This window comes from Sceloporus occidentalis, unplaced genomic scaffold (genome assembly GCF_023333645.1).
Source record: "Sceloporus occidentalis isolate IW3139 unplaced genomic scaffold, rSceOcc1.0.p SCAF_88, whole genome shotgun sequence".
Taxonomy (NCBI): Eukaryota; Metazoa; Chordata; class Lepidosauria; order Squamata; family Phrynosomatidae; genus Sceloporus; species Sceloporus occidentalis.
In genome coordinates, this window is record NW_028317068.1 from 1,444,552 (window position 1) to 1,459,707 (window position 15,156).

General features: G+C 40.5%; 1 protein-coding gene across 1 annotated transcript; it reads left to right on the forward strand.

Moving 5' to 3' along the window:
* Positions 1-1,986: 1,986 nt before the first annotated feature.
* LOC149284782 (heme-binding protein 2-like) lies at positions 1,987-14,642 on the forward strand. Its single transcript, XM_089496211.1, has 4 exons — positions 1,987-2,061; positions 10,834-10,972; positions 12,812-12,992; positions 14,465-14,642. The coding sequence occupies exons 1-4, from the start codon at positions 1,987-1,989 to the stop codon at positions 14,640-14,642; spliced, it is 573 nt and encodes a 190-aa protein (XP_089352337.1).
* The last annotated feature ends 514 nt before the right edge of the window (positions 14,643-15,156 follow it).

Genomic DNA, 15,156 nt, shown 5'->3' on the forward strand with positions numbered 1-15,156 from the left:
CAAGCTTGTTTGGAAATGTAGCTGCTGTGGCCTTACCCCCAGTGGCCTCCTCATAAGTGGATAGTTAAGAGTTCCAGGGGAGTTAAACTGGAGGGAAACGACATACCAAGTACCATTGCAGAAAGCAGCTTCAACACATCATCGGAACCAGATCAACTCATCCCTATCCAAGCAGTCCTCTCCTATTGTCTCACTTTCCCCTCAACCACCGACTAGATTGTAAGCTCGCAAGAGCAGGGCCCTCCTTGTATACAGTTCTTGTAAGAGCTATGAAGCAGCTATTGACAGAGGTACCCAGTCAGGGTAGAGAGGGTCCCGTCACATTGGTGGCAAGAGGTGGGACGCTTCCAGACTTCGGTCACCTAGACGGGGACATGGATGTGGCATCAGAATTCCAGGGGCTGCTGCTTGCCATCCTCTCCTGTTACAGCTCTGTTCTGTCTATGGAACAATATCAGGAACTGAGGCAACAGATTAGGGGGTCACTATGGGAGGTGGCCTTCCAGGAGGCTGTTATAAGCCGGGGACAGTGTCTTCCTTTCCAGACAAAGGATTAGAGACTAACTGGAACTTCGGATGTCATTCCTGGGACAGCAACCCCAGGAGCAATGGGTATCTGAATTGGACAAGCTGGTTCAACAGGAGGTAGAGCTGGACAACTGATATTGGGCTCTGCAGTGGCATGCAGAGCAAGCATATTTGGGGACTGTTGACAGAATGGTCTCCAGAGGGCTATGATTTTGATGGCCCTAGATTGTTGTGGGAGAACCTCATCCATTTCTTTGAATTCGACAGTGAAGGGGACTCTGATCTGGAGGACATTGGGGAATACAGAGAGGCTATGCTTGGTCTTGAAGAAGTCCCAGAGCTGAGATCTGGTCATGAAAGTGCGGCAGCTGTAAAGGGCATACCGACAGCTGCTAGACCGTGTTTGGCGGACTGCCCCAGAGCCAGAGGATATTACAGCACCAGCAGATGCACATAAGGAATTTTTACAATATTGTATTCCATACGGTAAAAGCTGCTACCCTTTATATAAGGAACTTAAGTCATTTTTTTCATACTTTTACAAAGCTCTCAATTGTTCCCGAAGCACCCCTTTCCATGCTATCAGTGCCCTCTTTTTGCTGTCATAACAAAAAGAAATAATCACATTACCTGGTAAATTGCCAGTGAATGAAACAATGGTATGTTGTTTCAAATCTCATACTTAACAGCACCTTCAAATAAAAGAAAACAAAACCAAACATTTGCTTACTTTTTGCATATGTCTGACAGATAAGATGAAGATAAAACCTTCAAAGTTTGGTTGTTTATAATAAATATAATCTTGCTAGGAAATAGTTTTATGATAGTTGTTAATGTTTGACCTTGCTACTGGGTTTAAAAATAGTGCAAAAATGCACATATTCCATGTCTGAGCAATGACGGTGAAGTGGCCCAATTGGTATTTGGGAGAGCGGATTAGGGCTAGGGTGTTGGGGAATTGCCATGTAAACCATTTTCCAGCAAATACGTTGTTTAGTTTTGCTTATGCAACAATGAGAATAAAAGTGTCATACTTCTGAAAATTCTGAACATGCTTCCTACGTTTTACAGCCCTGTAAATTAAATAAACGTATGAAATTATGTTTAGAGCTTCAAATATTGATGCATATAAATTGAACTTTCCTTATTTGTATAAATTGGGAAGGTATCAATATGCTTGTTTTTCTGGATCCATTGTAAAGTTGCTGAGTCTTAATGACCGGTTCTGGCAGTCTTTGTAAGCATGTATGAGGAAAAGGGACAGGAACAGGAAGTGAATTAATGCTGACACTAAATAACTTTTTAAGAGAAGATAACTATTTGAACAATTGAATAAAGCAACATACTTAGGCAAACAAACATTAAAAGAGACAGGCTTCATTCAAACATTATAACCTTTTAAATATGCACAAATATATATTTACTCATACCAGTTATTTTTATTTCATAGCTTCTAAAATGTTGAAAACGGTGAAACAAGCTTTATTCTCAACTGGACTTCAGAATCCAAAATATACTGCAGTCGAGAATGACGTAGGACATCTATTTTTTTCCTGATTTGTTTTGTGCTGTTATTGTTCTAAAACACTAAAATACCTGCAAGCTTACAGGATCAGACTGAGAGGAAGGCGCATGAAACTTTTTTCCTAGAAGGTACACTTGCACAAGTGTTGTGGGAGAATGTTTCATGTACTACCTGGGCATTTCTGTTGCCACGTATTGAACTTAAAGGTGAGATTTCATCTAGTGTACTACCACCTCTATGTACTGCATCATATTAGTCCGATATCCTACAACCATTTCCTGTCCAGCCAGTACACAAGGAACAAATAAAGCGGCCCCTCTGAAAGCTTTGAACACAAAACTACAGAAAAATGGTATCTTATTTTAAAACAGGAATACGTTTTATTTAACATGGATATAAGCGTATTAAAATATAAAAGAATTCAGGAAAGTAGAGAAAAAAGTCTAGGTGGAACAGCACCTTTAAGCTGTAGTGATAAGGGATCTGCGTTAGTAAGCATGTGTGTTTCACAAGATATATGCTCTACACATAACGATTTAAGAGGACATTATATTTGTAATATACAATTTATGTATAGTCATGATATTATTTCATTAACAAATAAACCCTAATTTCTCATTATAGAACCAATTATTCCTTGACCTTGTCATATTACTATTCTCCATACTTTGCAACTGGACTGTCCACATAATGGATAATACCTAGAAACATATATAAGAAAATTTTTAACTTTCCAGATGTCAACTACCTGCCATACGACCACAAATGGTAATTGGGGATTATTCTAGCCTTGGTGTTCAAATATTCTGAATTTAATGAATATTATCATATGTAAAGAACACAGTATATCAGTATGTTCAGCATCCCTGAATCCTCCTCTTTCTTTGTTGCTTGAACAGAACAGAGAATCTTGAAATAACTTAAATTTAATTTGATATCTACAGCATGAAACAAATTAGACTATAATAGAATTTATAATAGAACTCCTCCAAACAACGCCATTCAACCTGAAAAAGGAATAGAGAGAACATAATGGTACCATGTCTTCACAAAAAATGTCCAACAATATAATGACAATAGCAACGAAAATATCTCCACAAATCTATCACCCACCCAAAATAAATGCAAATCTCAACAAGAGCAGGGACAGTGGGCAAATATTCGCCTCCCGTATTCATTAAATTTAGATTAACACCAAGGCTAGAATAATCCCCAATTTAACAGCATACAGGGGACTCATATTTGCTCTTTTAAAGCTGATCTAAAAGAGTTAAAGCTGCATGCGAAGAAGAACGAAATCGGCCAAATTAGCGCCTGCCGAAAAAGCCGCCGAAGCTGCTGCTCCCCTGACAGAATGCGCCCCAAAAGAGGTATCAACACCCGCCAAAGATAACACACACTTAATCCACCTAGCAATGGAAGGGGACGAGACCGGATGAAAAGGTTTCATGTAGGAAATGAGTAACTGACCCCGGGGTAGAGATCGTAACGATTGAGTAACCTCAATGTAGCAACGCAAACAAAGAGTCACGCACTACCTGGATTCAGAAGGAAAATAGGGGTAAGTAACTGAAGTAGACAACGATTTTGTCCTACGTGAAAAAAAGACATACGGACACAATCCGGGGAAAAATAAATAGACTCTACATCGGGGTGTCCACTTCATCAGAATTGTATACGTGCGAGGGCCGCACTCATTTTTCACTGTGTGAAAATATAGCCTTTAAAAAGATATGCTTATTCTAGGGATGCACCAAAAAATCCCACACTTTTAAGAAAAGTTACACAACAAAATTGTACAACAAATTTAATAACAATGTTAATATATATATATATATATATATATATATATATATATATATTTTATGATTGTTAACAGCAATCTCAGACATACCCAGATTCCAGCATGTACTGGTTGGCTGGGCATGATAGGAGTGTGATTGCTGTCAACAATCATATATAAATTAATATGACAACAATATGACTTGGCATGATAGGAGTGTGATTGCTAACAACAATCACACTTCTATCATACCCAGGCAACCAGTAAATGCTGGAACCTAGGCACGATGGGACTGTGATTGCTGTTAGCAATCACACTCCTATCATGCCAAGTTAGCCAGTACATGCTGAAACCTGGCTAGCTGCCCCCCTTGTGTATTGATGCTGCCAGCAGTATGGGGTCTGCACATCACTTACAGCCACCCTGTACAATGCCCCCTCACTTACACATCCATGCTATCACACACACTGATTCATTCATATACTCATTCATTCACAGATTAATTCCCTTAATCAAGCATACTCATTCAAACACCCTCCCCCACCCCCTTACCTGCACTGCAGCTCTCTCGATGATGCTCACAGACTTCAGCAGGAGCTGCGGCCTCGCTCTGGGTTCTCTTGTACTGCACTTCTCTTGTTCTGCACAGAGGAAGCAGGAATGGAGCAGAGTCATGCGATGTCATGTACATTCACATGACTCTGCTGGGTTCCGCTTCCTCTGTGCAGTACAAAAGACCCTCCCACAGGTAAGCAGCAGGGCCCTTGTGATCCCGGTTGCCCTGGCTGCCGATCTCACGCGGGCCACACCTCGAGGTCCCGCGGGCCGCATTTGGCCTGCGGGCCGCATGTTGGACGCCCCTGCTCTACATCAAACGCTCGAATATCTGAAAATTGCCAAAAAGACACCAATTTAGCTGAAAGTTGTTTGAGCGAAAACGATACATTACAATAAGTGCAAAGTAAAGTGCAACTTATAACACTCCTCGTGAAAAAAACACTCTAAATTTGCACTAAATAATACAAATAACAATAAACATAAAGGTGTAAGCGCACATGCCCCAATACACAACCTTAGTGATTATCTATATATATAGATATACTTGCATATAATGTGGTTTAGACCTCTCTTTTAGCCCTGTAAATTGAGACACAGAGAGATCATAGTGTAACCCATAAATGCAGTTTTGATATTAATGGGGTATAGAATAAACTCACATGAAATAGAGCTGTGAACAGGCTCTATATAAACAGCTCAGGGTGCCCACTTGAGGTGTGCACGAAAGGATTCCTTCCTTCTGAACCCACTCCAGGCAGTAAAGGACCACACAGCTCTTTTCCTTCAGGATTCTTTTATTTTTCAAATAAGGAGAACTAGGTATAAAAACCCATATTTCCCCAAATATAAAAGTACAGTGTACTTAAAAACACAACACGTTTCGACTTTGTCTTTTTCAAGTGTATTGTCCTTATCCTTAGGTTCCATATTTATAATGTGCCCAACGCTGGTTTTGGCGTCAATTCCATAGACTTCCGGTTTCCGATATGTCACTTCTGGTTTCTGGGTGTTACTCCCAGTTTCTGGCGTGTCACTTCCGGTGCGTGTCTTTGCTTGTTACACGCATCATTTCCGGCGCATCCGCTCGTTTCTGCTAGGTCCTGGTGCAACCTTCAAAGTATCCCTTCCGATCAGCTGTATTTTGAACTCAGTCCAATATGGGCATCGCTTATTATAAAGGCTCTTATAGAAGGCAGAACCCGGCAGCCATTTTGGAAAAGGGCAAAAAGAGAAATACTAACAAATACAGTTAAAATTCAATAATAAATCCAAAATTACATATGTACAAATGAATTCACGTATGAATACAACAAATATTTAATCTTGTATGGCAGACTGAGAATAATTCAACCCTTTTTATTATATATCTTATTTCTAAAAGTTCATACTATTTGGTCCATGTTAGTTAAAATCTTCCCCATCACAGAAATTCATTGATTTCAAAATCTATGTTTAAACCCCTAGGGGAAATCATTTCGAACATCCACTTCATCTCTGTTTGACGTAATTATTTGCCATAATCCCCTCCTCTACAATTTTTATTTACTTTCTGGATTCCTAGAAATGACATTAAATCGGGCTCGGAATTGTGATGCTCTTTAAAGTGGGATGATACACTATGATTGGTAACTTGATTCTTTATATTTCTGACTTCCTCCGCAATGCGGGTTTTGAGCAGTCTTGTGGTCTTGCCCACACACTGCAAACCGCAGGGGCACGTCAATAAATACATAAGATTATTGGTATTGCATGTTATCAATTAATTGATAGAGAAGATTCTTCCATTCGTATGGGTCTCAAATTTCAAAGTCTTTTTATCCATCTTTTTTGTTTCCCTGCAGCACACACATCCTACACATCTATAAAACCCATTTTGATTTTGAAAAAACATTTTTTCTCTTCTTGTGTTTGTTTTTACGTAACTTTTAGTTAACTGGTTTCATATGCTCTGACCTCCCCTGTAAATAATTTTTGGTTTTAAACCCAAATAATGAGAAAATTTCTTCATCCTGATTTAACAAATGCCAGTGTTTGTTAACAATTTTTTTCAAGTACCTGTAGTGTTCACTATAATTAAAGATTATTGGAATATTTTTGTTTTTTTTGAGTCATACCTTCATTTTTATTTTTATATTTTTTCTATTTTTTGCTTTTACTTCCATAAATTGTTGTTGAACATTAGCCCTCTTATAGCCTTTTTCATAAAATTGTTTCTTTAAAACTTCACACAAACGCCTCTTCTTCTGGGCAATTATGCTTCAGTCTCGTGAACTGCCCTTTATCAACCTCCGAGGAGGCCAGTCTAACCCGTCAAGAGTTAGAGGGGCCGGGTAAATTATCTTCAGACTCCACCTCTGACTGATCGGCTTGGCAATCTGAATCAAAGAAGTCAGGTCCAATTCATCATCAGACTCTTCCAGGCCCGGACTGGGACAAAAAATAGGCCCGGGCATTTAAGACTGAGTAGCCCATTTTTATTTATTTATCTATTTATTTATTGTTAAAGCCCACCCTTCATGTACCATCTTTGCATTTCCCCAAATCACTTAAAAATTCATGATAGACACAAACACTTACTCACTCATTCACACAAATCATTAACACATATTTATTAATGCAGTCTCACAAATCATTCAAGCAATTCATCCACACATGAATTCATTCATTCTCATACGCATTCACACAATTCATCCACACATTTATTCATTCATTCTTGTACGCATTCACGCTACCCCCTCTCCCAATCTACCCCTCTCTCCCCTCTGCCTCTTCTCACTGCACCCCCTTCCCTCACCCTACTTACCTTGTTGCCGGAGTAAGCAGCAACTGCGACCAGGTCCGCCACTCTAGGGGGGCGGCAGCCCCCACCAGGGCCAGCCTTAGGGGTGTGCGGCCGCACAGGGTTTAAATTAAAACATCGGGGTTTTTTTGTTGTTGTTGTTTTTTTTACTTTATTTAACATCCTCCATGTTAAATAAAGTAAAAAAAACACTTTATTTAACATGGAGGATGTTACATAAAGTAAAACAAAAAAAACCCAGATCCTTTAATTTAAGCCCTGTGCGGCCGCACACCGCCAAGGTCGGCCCTGGTTGCTGCGGGCTTAAGGGGCAGGTGCGTTAATGCGGCCGCATAGGCCCAGTCAGTCCGGTCCTGACTGGGCCTATTTTAAGGTAGGGGCCTGGAGCTGCAGCTCCATCAGCCCCTATGTCAATCCGACCCTGGGCCGCCCGGCCGATGGCCAGTCCGGGCCTGGACTCTTCCGAGATCGGGGAGGCCCCTTTCTTGCCTTCTGAGCCAATTGACCGAGGGCATTGAGGCCGGGACGTGATACTGGCGTGCGTCCGTGTCGGAGGTGGAGCAGCGACGCAGACGTGCGGAGGAGGAGACGAAGGCGGGGTTGCCGGCGTCGCGCGAGCCAGTGTGAGCGGCGGCGATGGGAGCTGCGGCGCGCGTGACAGCGGCGGAGGTAGGAGCCGCGGCGCGCGTGACAGTACCCCCCCCCCACCAGGAGGGCGCACCGAACGTGCCGGAGCAGGACGCAAGGGACAGAGCTCATGAAAACGAGCGACACAACGAGTTTTGGCTTGGGTGAGTCTGCGAACGGTACCTATCTCCATGGGTTCTTCAGGAGCGGAAGTGGGTGAAGCAGAACAAGAGGGCTTGGTGTAGCCAGAAGCATAGAACCCATGTCTTTTTCCTCTGTTGTGATCGGTTATCCTTTTTTGGATCCGTTTATTCACTCGGAGACGGAGGGATATGTATTCCTCGAGATCCGTGGGTGTATCATGATATACGAGGCCTTCTCGTTAAGTCCCCTTCTGTATGCAGCTTTGAGGGAGCTTTCCTCCCAGTTGGTTTCGTGAGCCAGGGTGCGAAACTCCACGGTATATTGGGCCAAGGTTTTTCGGCCTTGCTGGAGTTCTAGCAAGGAGGACTCAGCGGTCTCTTTCTGACCAGGGGCGTCAAAGACAGTACGTAGAGATTCCATAAACGCGGGGCAGTCCTCTAAGAGGTAGGATTCTTGCTCCACTAGGGGTGAAGCCCACACCAACGCATCTCCCTTGAGCAAGGATATGATGAATGAGACTCTCTTGGATGACGATTGGAACGCCTGGGGATGGTTACGAAAGTGAAGCAGACATTGGTTGAGGAAACCACGGCAACCCTTCGGGTCTCCTGAGTATTTGTCGGGTAGAGGAATATTACCAACGGCCCCGGACTCCTCATGTGTGTTGTCCCTCTGGAGAGCCGGTTCTACAGACGTGCGGGTCTGTCATGGCATCGACCTTTTGTTCCAGTGATTGCAGCTGTGTGGCTTGTGCAACAAGACGCTGCTCCTGGAGATCCAGTCGAGCCTGTAGCCGCACCATGTCCGCGGGATCCATGTATGGCCCGTTCTAATGTGTAGGTAGACGAGGTGGATCCGACTAAGCAGACAGGGACCTTATCTCCAACAACAGGGAGACGCAATAGGCTCCGATAAGAGACAGTCCAAAAAACACAGTCCGTGGTCTAGGGCAATAGCAGGCAGCGAGGTCAAACAAATCCGAGGTCAGGGCAGGCAGAACAGGAGCAAAACGGTTAAACGGTCCGGGTAGTAGGCAGGCAGAGAAGATTCGTAGTCAATAAACAGGCCAAAGGTCGGTACACAAGCTCATATATAAGTACAGCAAGAAAATAGCACACCCAAAAGCAGTATAATGCTTAGAATGGGCAAAGGACATAGCAAGACTGAAGAATTTATAGGACACAGGTACTCACGTCACGGGCCTCGCCGATGCGCGACCGAGGGCATTGAGGCCGGGACGTGATGCCGGCGTGCGTCCACATCGGAGGTGGAGCAGCGACGCAGACGTGCGGAGGAGGAGATGAAGGTGGGGTTGCCGGCGTCGTGCGAGCTGGCGTGAGCGGCGGCGATGAGAGCCACGGCGCATGTGACAGCGGCGGAGGTAGGAGCCGCGGCGCGCGTGACAGTATGCCAGCACTCTACTTGATCCAGAGATATTGTCGCGTTAGACAGCCAAGTCTTTAGTTCTTCAGGAGCCGAGGGCTGAGACTCTCCTGTACACATGGCACAAATTGCACTCTGCAAAGACAGAGCAGACAAATAATAAATTATACGTATCAGGGCTTACACGTACAGTAGCTGTGTTTACCGCTAAAAAATCTGGAACCCACTAATTCACAATATACGCAAGTGGCGTAACAGGGGAAGTACCCCAGGGAGTATCAAAGAGTTATTTGAATGGGGAAGTAACCCAGGTGTTACACACCTATGTGAGAAAAAGAAACCACCTGTAGGTGGTATTGGGTAGCACCCAAACTCCCTTAATAATAGAGGTGGTGAATATATATATATATATATATTCCGTTATATGTAGCAATGCAGTATAACTTTTTTAGTTTTTTTTTTGCTTAGTGACTTAATATTATTATTTTTTTAAATTTTATTTATTTATTTGTTATTGCTTTATTTTTGTATACCTCTTAATAACTCTAAAACCAGAAAAAACTAAATTAGAACACCTAATACTAACTCAGTAACAGCCAGGAGCAGCAAATTGCACTGCTGCCTGACCCTAACCGTAACAGCAAAGAAATGGACACACACCTAAAAAAGAACAGAGAAGAAGAGAGGGCTAACACACGTATTGCCAAACGCAATAAGAGAAAAGACAAAACACAAAGATAGCCGCCACGCTCAAAAGCGCACAAAGACGGGAAAAGAAGAAGAAGGAAAGAGTAATGGCGCAGAGAAATGCAGATTTGAGGAAGGAATCTCGGCGCCAGAACAAAGGACAGGTGAAAAAAAAAGAACTGAAAACAGAACGGGGAGACACGCGGACACCCGAATCCCCCGAGAAGAAACTTGAAACAAGAGAGAAAAAAGGTACAAAGAGTAAAACAATAAAACAGAGGTATAAAAAAATATAGCCAGAGAAAAACTATATAAAACAGTATAAAAAGACCAACGCTAAAGGGGAAACACACACAAAATAATCAAAATGACATGCCAAAAACACAGATCCCACAGACAATCCCAAAGGAGAGGTTACTGACTGACCTGACACTAGTGACAGCAGCAAAGAAAGAGGAGGATTCTGGGATGCTGAACATACTTATTGGATAAACTGTGTTTTGATTGGTCCTTTACTTATGATAATATGTCTTTGCTGCTATGGTAACACAGTAAAGAAGGCTACGCAAATATGAGTCTCCTGTTTTTAGTTAAATCGGCCTTGTCTTGTGTTCACCATAGCCATATGAACACTCCAGTGCATGTTTAAATCCAAATGCAGTATTAACCTTGACCTCAATAAAGCGAGCAACCATTTTGCTTTGTTCTCTGAAATATGCTCCCCTTCAGTATTGTTATAGGATTATTTTATATATATGTGAATATTATTGTCATAAGGGGAACATTCCTGTTGTTCAGCGTTCAGAATATGAGACTCACAATTATGAATCTGCCAAATGGATGAGCACTTCAGTGGAATGCATCAAAGACTGGGACTCTGCTTTTGGTACTGGTTTTATGCGTCTCTTTAACTACATCCAAGGAAACAATGAAAAGAGTAAGTAGTTGTACTTTCTTAATAGAACTCACAAAAAAACATATGCTGAACACATTAAAGATTACTTATGAAATTTACAAAAAGATATAGGCAGTGCTACATTATGAGCAATTTAAGCAGCTAGAGTATCTACTGATTGAGCTGAAGATTGTTGAAAACCCTTTACAAGTGTAAAGCTGCAAGTACCGAATTATTAAATGGGATAAGCTGTGGTGGACTGGTAGATGAATACTTTTAGGGAAGTGGACCTTTTTATTGATTTAGCAAAACAGGTCATGATCATAGGGGGCAGACTAAGTGTCTTTGCCTAAACACCAGTATCCATGATAATGTTTCTGAATGTCCATGGTGCATATGATTCATTTGGTAAAATGTCACAAACTCTGTTTGTGACATTTTAGCACCCATCAGAGTTGTTTTTAATGTGTTACAGCTTAACTACAGTTTCTTTTTTTAATGGACACCTAATTATATAAAAAATGTCTACATTTTTAATTATTGTTTAATATTGTCCATCCAAGATAAGTATAATAGAATTACTTTAGAAACCACCCTGCAACACTATTAAGTCATTAATAACAAGCATTATCATCGTTGTGGACGATGTCATAATGATCGTCTGCTTACATTGCTTACAGGTTCAACTGCAAAGTAAAGTGAAAAAACAACAATCCACGTGGATAAGCAAATAAATTGAAAATAATAATTTTACGTTCCCAAGGTACTGCAGCAACCCAGAAAAACACTCCTCTTGATGCTTTGGGATATCAATCAACATGACTTGGGATGCATGTACATGGGAAAAAAATTGACATAATAATGGTGCAATATTGTATATACATATATACAATCCAAATAAAAATATAAACAACAAATACTGGCACAACAAATGTTGTGCACAAGCGCTCAATGGTATAGATAGAGTCTTCAATAAGCATCCAAAATAATCTCAAGACGTTTTGCCAAATATATGCTTGGCTTCCTTAGGACAATTTAAAATCCGTTTGTAGACTTCTTCGCAATAATAAAAGGAATAAAAGTTTGACAACAATTTTTTATGGGCTTTTTTCACATCTTACGATTGTAAATATTCTTTTTATTTGAAATATTGTGTTTATACATTATTATTTCTATTATTTTTCCCATGTACATGCGCCCCAAGTCTCGTTGATCAACTGCAACGTAGCCTATTCATTTCATTAAAGCATTGTTTCTTAACCTGGTTTTCCTAGTACCTGATTTTCTATTTCTGGATATTAAAACATATTCTATAAGTTTGGTTTTCTATGAAATGGCTAATCTATTTTAAGATGGGTTTATTGACATTTAAAGCCCTACCAGGGCCCCTATTGCCTGAAAGAATTATCATCACCCTACATCCCAACTCTACCCCTTCGATCTACACATCCTTCTCTTCTTTCAGTGCCCAGAGTGCGCAAAAAATCAGGCTTCAATGGATTCTGCAAATACTGCTCCAAAATTGATATCCAATTATGTACCGTATTTGCTCGATTTTAAGACAAGGTTTAAAATCGGCCCTCAAATAGAGGTCTGGCTATAAGACTAAGATCCAGATCCCTCACAGCGCTCCAGGGGACCTGGATCCTCCTCTCTGGCAACCTCCGCTGATGCCGGCACTTCAGCTGGGACTTTTATGACGGAGCGCCGACATTAGATGACCCTCCAGTGCTCTATCTATCTCTATATCTATCTACCTATCTATCTATTGTTATGATGTTGTTTTGCACTTATATATATAAATGAACAATAAAATAGTTTGTTTTAAGTTTTTTATTCACGTAAATGCATCAAACCTTTTAAACCCTATTTTATGTGCAGAAATGAAGGTTGAAATGACCGCGCCAGTGACATCTTTCATTCAGCCTGGAGCAGGACCTGCCTGTGAATCCACTATTACCGTGTCATTTTATATCCCTTCTGAACATCAGGATGATCCACCTAAACCAGCAGATACTAATATCTTTCTTGAAGAAAGAGCACAAGTAACTGTTTATGTCAGGTATGAACCAGCTTAACAAAATACAGTTTTTGTTATTGTTTGTTTGTTGATCAACAGGGCAGGAATGATATGAATTTTACTACACAGCAGCTGGGGCAACAGGTGTTGTCTATTACTGTAATTTGTGGTGTTTTGTCATGTTCAAAGAAGCATGATGGGTGCATGGTCAGTGGGAAATGCCAAATAAATAGAAACTAAACCAAAAACGATATGGACAAATTTTTCATTCCGTTCTTCATCCATTTGTTTTCGGACAACAAATTTAGTTTTCCATCCTTTCAGGGGACTCTTTGTCACACTCTCATATACTCTCTGTCACACCCTCATTCACTCTCTCATACTCTCATTCACGCTCTTACACTCTCATTTTGTCTCGCTTAATGTCTCCCTACATTCTCTACTACCTCTTCCTAGTCCATGTCTCCTTTTCTGCAGCCCTGCCTTTTGTCTTGTCATTTTTATTGATCCTCCAATCTGGGGGTGAGTGTGTGCATGGAGGTTCTGCTCTTTTGCCAGAAAACCTGGAGCTGAAGAAGAGCTGCTTTTCTCCGATTGGCAGAGAAGGTAGGGAGACATTGAGAGACAGCATGCGAGAGAGTGTGAAAGAGCGTGAGTAAAAGTGAGTGAGAAAGCATTGTCTCTTGTTTCATTGCTCCACTTTGTTTCCAACATTTGTACAAGTTGGCAAGGTTTGTTAAAATTAACATTTGTACGAATCATAATGCTCAAGTCTAATAGAAACACAGAATTTGATGTTGGAAAAGAACCATCTAGTCTGCTGTTCCAGTTATACTGAATACGAATTGAACTATTTAGTATATTATGAAAATAAACCATAGCATATGTTATTTTATTAATTCCTCTAAAGGTATGATAACATAAAAACACAGAAACTTTTAAGAAGATTTGTCATTTCCTATGGAAAAATTCTTAAACATAACTTTACATGAATTAGTAATTATTTCTGTTATATTTAGTTACAAAAGTTTTTAGCAGAGTGTTTGGATCAGTACATTGCAAACTACTCTGCAGTTGTACATGCCATACCACATCTACAGCATGCTCCTGTTCCACTGCATGCACAATTGCAGTTTATATGCTTAGTGGTTAGCAGTCTTAGGAATATGATGCAATTTAGAATTGTAGGATTATCTTAACCACAATCACAGTTGATATGATTATATGATTTGCTGGTTTGTATACCTGTCAAACTGGTGTTGTACTGTAATGCCTGCTGGAATACAATCCAGGGCCTCTTGGTCATAATTTTGGACTTGAAATGATTCTCCTTCCCCCAGCTGAGACTGGGGTTGGGCATGGTCCTGGTTTTGGTTTCTGAGAAACACCAGCAGTCTCATCCCCTTCTCCTGGTCTTAATTTCCAAAATATTATTATCTGCATTAAAACTCATTTTATGGTGTATTTTTCATGTAGACGTCTCACCTTGATGGATTTCAATATTTTTTTTAAAGGTCTTTTGGTGGGTTTACAAATGTAGCAAAGAACCAAGAACAACTTTTACAGCTGTCAGAAAGTCTGAAACGGGATGGAAAGTCTTTTGAAGAAACTACATACTACACAGCAGGATACGACAGTCCTTTTAAGCTATTTAATCGACACAATGAGGTGTGGTTGATAGCAAAACCCTGAAAATCAAAACAATATAAAGGAAAAGGAAAAACATTGTTACCAAAAAGGTGACTTTTATAGCTTGCCAATGCGCTAAGAGAAACCTCTACAAAATAATAAGTTCAAAGGAAAATTATGTGTAACCTGTTAGCCTTTTTTGTTTGTCTATCAGAAATTAAAGAATAAAATAGTTTTTGAGTTTCAAATATGTTAGGCAGATTACTGCAAACTAAACCTGTACACTATCATTAACTCACCTTTCCTAGTGCCTTCTTATGCCTGGGGACAATGCTTACAGTATTGTAGTGTGGCTGGTCAATGCCTAACTTTAGTAAACAAATTGCAGTTGCTTGAGTTAAGTTATATGACATAATATTCTGTATTAGATTGCATAAATGTTTGTTTTTTTTTTTTAATATAACATAAAGGTTTTTCCCCTTTTGTATTGAAAAACAATAAAAGTATGAATAAACAATACAATGTCTTGCCACTGCTTACTGAAAATCAGTGTAAATTGATAATGCATGTGACCTCT

Excerpts from the sequence above, each read along its gene's own strand:
- LOC149284782 (XM_089496211.1), top strand. The coding sequence starts at position 1,987 with ATGTTGAAAACGGTGAAACAAGCTTTATTCTCAACTGGACTTCAGAAT. Across the intron at positions 2,062-10,833 it reads ATACTGCAGTCGAGAATGAC|CGTTCAGAATATGAGACTCA; the intron begins GTAGGACATCTA and ends CCTGTTGTTCAG. Across the intron at positions 10,973-12,811 it reads CCAAGGAAACAATGAAAAGA|AAATGAAGGTTGAAATGACC; the intron begins GTAAGTAGTTGT and ends TTTTATGTGCAG.